The 6,000-nt window shown below is 50.1% G+C and overlaps 1 protein-coding gene across 7 annotated transcripts in view; it reads left to right on the forward strand.

Moving 5' to 3' along the window:
- CREBBP (CREB binding protein) overlaps positions 1 to 4,194 on the forward strand; it is a 96,157-nt gene extending 91,963 nt beyond the window's left edge. For all 7 annotated transcript variants that reach the window (XM_053957252.1, XM_053957258.1, XM_053957253.1 and 4 more), the window contains one exon: positions 512 to 4,194. In XM_053957252.1, the coding sequence (XP_053813227.1) occupies positions 512 to 2,677 (2,166 nt within the window). In that variant the 3' untranslated portion in view covers positions 2,678 to 4,194. The remainder of the gene's footprint in view (positions 1 to 511) is intronic.
- The last annotated feature ends 1,806 nt before the right edge of the window (positions 4,195 to 6,000 follow it).

The raw sequence follows: 6,000 nt of genomic DNA on the forward strand, positions 1-6,000 counted from the left end.
AAAAATACATATTTAAGGGTAGTAATTATTAGTCAGTAGTTACACTAAGGATAAATGGAGGGCCAGACCCTACTTTTTAGGAGTGACCATAGATTTATCTTACTAGTTGGAGGTGTTGGCACCCCAGTAGGCATCACAGAAAAATAAACAGTTAATGTCATCAAAAGGGAAAAATTGGGAAAAAAAATTACTGCAAGACTTTTTCATGTAACAAAATGACACAGTGATTGCCCCAGTTGCATTGTTACCTGCCACAGTGAAGAGCTGTGATTGCAGGCTGCCTGGACAGGCTGTGTAGCCACTTCCCTGGCTGAGTACAGGTGTGAGGTGAAGTGGCAGCTGTTGACAGTGTGTGACTGTCATCCTGCTTGTGCTCTGCGTGGTTGTACCCACAAGCACCCAACGTGTGCCTGCAAAGGAGCTGGCGCTGCTCCCCTGGCATCACGCTGCTCTCTGCCCGTGTGGTTCGCGCCCTGTCAGCAGCTGAGCTCTGGCTTTTCTTTTCTTGCAGGACTACGACCTCTGCATCAACTGCTACAACACTAAGAGCCATGACCACAAGATGGTTAAGTGGGGCCTGGGTCTGGATGATGAGAGCAACAACCAAGGAGAGCAGCAGTCCAAGAGCCCCCAGGAGTCGCGACGGCTGAGCATCCAGCGCTGCATCCAGTCCCTCGTCCACGCCTGCCAGTGCCGCAACGCAAACTGCTCTCTGCCATCCTGCCAGAAGATGAAACGGGTTGTCCAGCACACCAAGGGCTGCAAGCGCAAGACCAACGGTGGCTGTCCGGTGTGCAAACAGCTCATAGCTCTTTGCTGCTACCATGCCAAACACTGCCAAGAGAACAAATGCCCCGTGCCATTCTGTCTCAATATCAAACACAAGCTCCGACAGCAGCAGATCCAGCACCGCCTGCAGCAGGCTCAGCTCATGCGCAGAAGGATGGCTACCATGAACACCCGAAACGTGCCTCAGCAAAGTTTGCCTTCTCCTACCTCAGCAACGCCTGGTACCCCTACGCAGCAGCCAAGTACACCGCAGACACCGCAGCCTGCTCCCCAGCCCCAGCCCTCCCCTGTAAGTATGTCACCGGCCGGCTTTCCCAGCGTGTCCAGAACCCAGCCCCCCACCACCGTCTCGACAGGAAAACCCGCAAACCCGGTGTCCGCACCGCCGCCTCCAGCTCAGCCGCCGCCGGCCGCCGTGGAAGCGGCTCGGCAGATCGAGAGAGAGGCTGCGCAACAGCAGCAGCAGCAGCTCTACAGGGTCAACAACATGAACAATGGTTTGCCTCCCGGCCGCCCGGGACTCGTGAACCCCACGGTGGGCTCGGTGAACCAGATGCAGCAAGTCAGCATGAATGTACCCCGGCCCAACCCCGTGAGCGGCCCCGTGATGCCCAACATGCAGCCCGGGCAGTGGCAGTCGCCGCCGATGCCGCAGCAGCAGCCGATGCAGCCGGGAATGGCCAGACCGGTGATGCCGATGGCGACGCCGCAAGCCGTGGCCGGGCCCAGGATGCCGGGCGTGCAGCAGCCGCCGCGGAGCATCACCCCCAATGCACTTCAGGACTTGCTGAGGACCTTGAAATCGCCGAGTTCTCCGCAGCAGCAACAGCAGGTTCTTAATATCCTTAAATCCAACCCTCAGCTTATGGCAGCTTTTATAAAGCAAAGAACAGCCAAATACGTGGCGAACCAGCCTGGGATGCAGCAGCAAGCAGGGATACAGCCCCAGCCCGGGATGCAGCAGCCGCAGACTGGCATGCAACAGCCGGGCATGCACGCGCAGGCGGGACTGCAGAACATGAACGCGATGCAAGCCGGAGTGCAGAGACCGAGCGTCCCTCCCCAGCAGCAAGGGATCGGAGCTATGAACCCCCAGGGACAGGCGATCAACATCATGAACCCCAGCCACAACCCCAGCATGGCCAACATGAGCCCGCAGTACCGCGAGATCCTGAGGAGGCAGCTACTGCAGCAACAGCAGCAGCAGCAGCAGGGAGGGGCCGGCATGGCAGGAGGGATGGCAGCTCACAACCAGTTCCAGCAGCCCCAGGGCCCGGGAGGTTACCCCCAAGCCATGCAGCAGCAGCGGATGCAGCAGCACCTATCCATACAGGGGAGTTCCATGGGACAGATGGCTCAGATGGGACAGCTGAACCAGATGGGCCAGCCCGGCCTGGGGGCGGACGGCGCTCCCAACATCCAGCAGGCCCTGCAGCAGCGCATCCTGCAGCAGCAGCAGATGAAGCAGCAGATAGGGTCCCCCGGGCAGCCCAACCCCATGAGCCCACAGCAGCACATGCTCTCAGGACAACCGCAGGCGTCTCATCTCCCTGGCCAGCAGATCGCCACCTCCCTCAGCAACCAGGTGCGGTCCCCAGCGCCCGTTCAGTCTCCCCGTCCCCAGTCCCAGCCACCACATTCCAGCCCGTCACCCAGGATACAGCCCCAACCGTCACCGCACCACGTCTCTCCCCAGACTGGTTCCCCCCACCCAGGACTCGCAGTCACTATGGCTAGCTCCATGGATCAGGGACACTTGGGCAACCCAGAACAGAGTGCAATGCTTCCCCAACTAAACACCCCCAACCGCAGTGCGTTGTCTAACGAATTGTCTCTGGTCGGTGACACCACCGGGGACACATTAGAGAAATTTGTGGAGGGTTTGTAGCATTATGGGAGCATCACTTTTGTTTCTTCTTTCCTTTCGTGTTCTTGGATATTTTGTACTGAAAAATTCAGACATCTGGGTTGTTTTGAATCCTAGATGGAACTGCTGCTTCCTACAGATGGAAGAATTAATTGCTGTTTAAAAATAAAAAGAAAAAAAAAAACAATACAAAGAATATATTTTTTTGTTAAAGCCAGGCGGTTAAAATATCTGGTCTCTTTTGTGGGTTTTTTTGGTTTTTATTTTTTTGTTGCTGTTGACTCATACCTTTTTTTTAACGGGGAAAACAAGTTCATTATATTCATATTTTTTATTTGTATTTTCAAGACTTTAAACATTTGAGTTTAAAAGAAGAAAAAAAAATAATATTCAGAAACTGTTTCCTGAAATAATGCAACATTATAGCGTATCCCGGTAACTTTGACACATGGCGGGAAGATTTTTGTTTTCTATAGTGAACTCTGCAGGCGTTTGAAGTATTACCCCTGGGAAGATAGGAATTGACTCTTGCACACATTGGCCAACGCCAAAATCCTTGTCTTGCAGATGTAGAAATTGTTGCTTTGTTTCTCTGATAAAACTGGTCTTAGATGAAAATAGGGATGATCACTCTTAGGCCGTGCTGATCTGGATAGAGAAGAAACATTCTTTTCTTTCTTTCTTCTGTGTGAAACTTGAAACGAGGAAAGCAATTCTAGTGTAAATCATGCAAGCGCTATAATTACTATAAATAAGAAAATCCAAGAAGATTCAATCACTGTATAGAATGGTAAAAAGAAAAAAAACTCATTTCTTACTTATAATATCATATTGTTAAATAAACTGTGTGCAACAGACAAAAAGGGTGGTCCTTCTTGAATCCATGTACATGGTATTAACACTTAGTGTTTGGGTTTTTTGTTATGAAAATGCTGTTTTCAACATTGTATTTGGACTATGCATGTCTTTTTTCCATTGTATATAAAGTATTGCTTAAAATTGATATAAATTACTGAAGTTTTTAACATGTATTCTGTTCTTTAAAATCCATGTAAGAATGTTTAAGGTTTTTATTTATTTATATATTTTTTTGATCATGTTCTTTGTAAGACATAGCTATGACGATTCACTCATGACCCGGAGCAGCCAGAGGCAGCGGTAGGAGAGGCACGATCCATGGATATTGTAGCTAGCATGTCTGTTTTACAACACCCTTAGCGATTGTTTCCTTTTCGGGGAGGGAGAGGAGAGGGGAATGGTTTCCAGACATCGACTCTTCGCAGGTGTTCATCCATAAGGGTTAACTGGAATAAATTATTAATAGCCGTTGCTTTTTAAAAACTGCATTAATTTAGAGAAGGATCACCAATGAAAGGAAAATAGAGAGTATTGAGTTAATTCTAGGCTAATTTATTTAGTCTACAGTAAAATATGAACCTATTGACTTTAACACTATTTTTCTGCTGTTAACTCTGAGTCTAGATTTGAGGGTTTTCTGTGGAATAAAAAATAACAAATCATGTACATGTTCCCTTTAATATCCTGTCACCATGCCCTCACGTTCCTGGGATACTCACTCCTCCTCCCCTCAGTGAATTGCTTTCTCGGAGTGAAAAAGTCCAGGGAAAATTTCCCAGCACAGGTGTGAGCTCAAACCACGAGCTCAAACAAGCGCCTTCTTCAGAGCCCGAGGCGTCTCGGCTCCGTGTGCCCGGCACGGGCTGCGCAGCGAGCCCGGTGTGCTGTCCTGGGAGCACTGGGCACACGTGGCTTTTCACGTCCAGTTAGCGCTTCCTCCAGCCTTAACGTTTTTATTGGGACACTGGTGGGGGAAAACGGGGGGGAAAGAGCAAATCTTTATCTCAACTTTTTTCCCCGTACTGTGAAAATCGTGTGCTGCGGCGCCACTTCATCCTTTTTAACTGGAGAGGGTCTCTGCTTCAACTTTTACTTGCAAACTTTTAACTCTTGTACCTTTTTCACTACCATCGGATTCATCTGCCCACACAATTGTCTTCAGCAATTCAAGATGTCAAAATTTGGGGCTGGGGTGAGGTCAGTGAACACTAAACCCAAAGCTTGTCCAAAAGAAATTGCTGTAAAAAAAAACAAACAGAAAAAAAAAAAAAGATGGAAAGCCCTGATGCTGTGTCTCATGCTGTGTACTTAAAAAGAGGAAAAACACTATATTTGTGATCAAAAAGAGGAAACTTGAAATGTGCTGGTGTTTCTAATAAAAGCTGGTAAAACTGCTTGGATTGAAGGATGGTTCCACTTGGCTGGTGGCCGTGAGGATCAGCGGAGCCTGACGCCCAAGGTTAAGATAACTGCGCTCAATCTCACTAATTCCTCTAAGTAGCCTCCATTTTAAAGGCATCGGCACCACTTCCGGATTTGGATAAGCTGAGTCCTCTTTGGAGCACAGAGCTGGTGTGGCCCAGGCTGCAGCTCCCTTGGGTGCCCATTCCCGGGAAAGAGTGGAAAAAACCAATGGATGGGAAGCAAATACTGGAGTAATTTTTAAGTACAACCTGAAGTGTGGCGAGATCACAGCGCCAAGGGATCGATGTAGATCCGATACTCAGGTGTGTTAGGTAAGAGCAGATGTTTCACAAGGAAAAGAAGGGAAATGAAGAGCTGAAATCAAACCTGAGGAGGGGCTGGGGGTGCAGTTCTTGCAGCCTCGGGGAGGCTTCACTCCAGTCTCCTGTGAGTGTTGATATGAAGTTCAGCATATCTGAAGCCTAGATGGGCTTTTCCAAGTCCCTGTCTGTTTGATGGGGAGGTACGGTCAGTAAGGAACAGCACCCTAGAAACATGGGAATTGATAAGGCGAGAGTGCACTGGAGCTTTGTGCAGGAGCTTTACCACCGAAGAGGGTGGGTAAGGCCTTCCCCTCACTGAATTCTGGAGTAGAAGAAGGTTCTTAAATCTGAACGTCAAGCTGCAGTGATGGTTCTCTGCTATTTTCCTGGGCTGCCCACTGTGCTCCGCTCTGCTCTGGCTCCTGCCTCCTGCCGGTGATGCTGCTGCCGCAGGCTGGGAACTTTCCCTCTCGCTGCCCGCACAGCTGGGCTTCCCCTCGGGACACAGATCTGCCCACAGCACTCGTGTGAGTGCTCCCTGCGCTGTCTGCCTCCCGGATGCGTTAGAGCAAAGCAGGGAGGAAGAGGAGCCCTCTTGCCAAACCGGCTGGGACGGTCCCCCCTCGGTCAGTGTTAAAAGGCAGCAGTAGATGTTGTCCCTTCTAGCCGGTGGCAGTGGACAACAGCACGTGACAGCAGTTCATGGCTTACAGGGTGATCAGGAGGTGTGTCGGGTGCTTCTCCCAGAGCAACTTTCAG

Source organism: Vidua chalybeata, chromosome 16 (genome assembly GCF_026979565.1).
Source record: "Vidua chalybeata isolate OUT-0048 chromosome 16, bVidCha1 merged haplotype, whole genome shotgun sequence".
In the NCBI taxonomy this organism is placed as follows: Eukaryota; Metazoa; Chordata; class Aves; order Passeriformes; family Viduidae; genus Vidua; species Vidua chalybeata.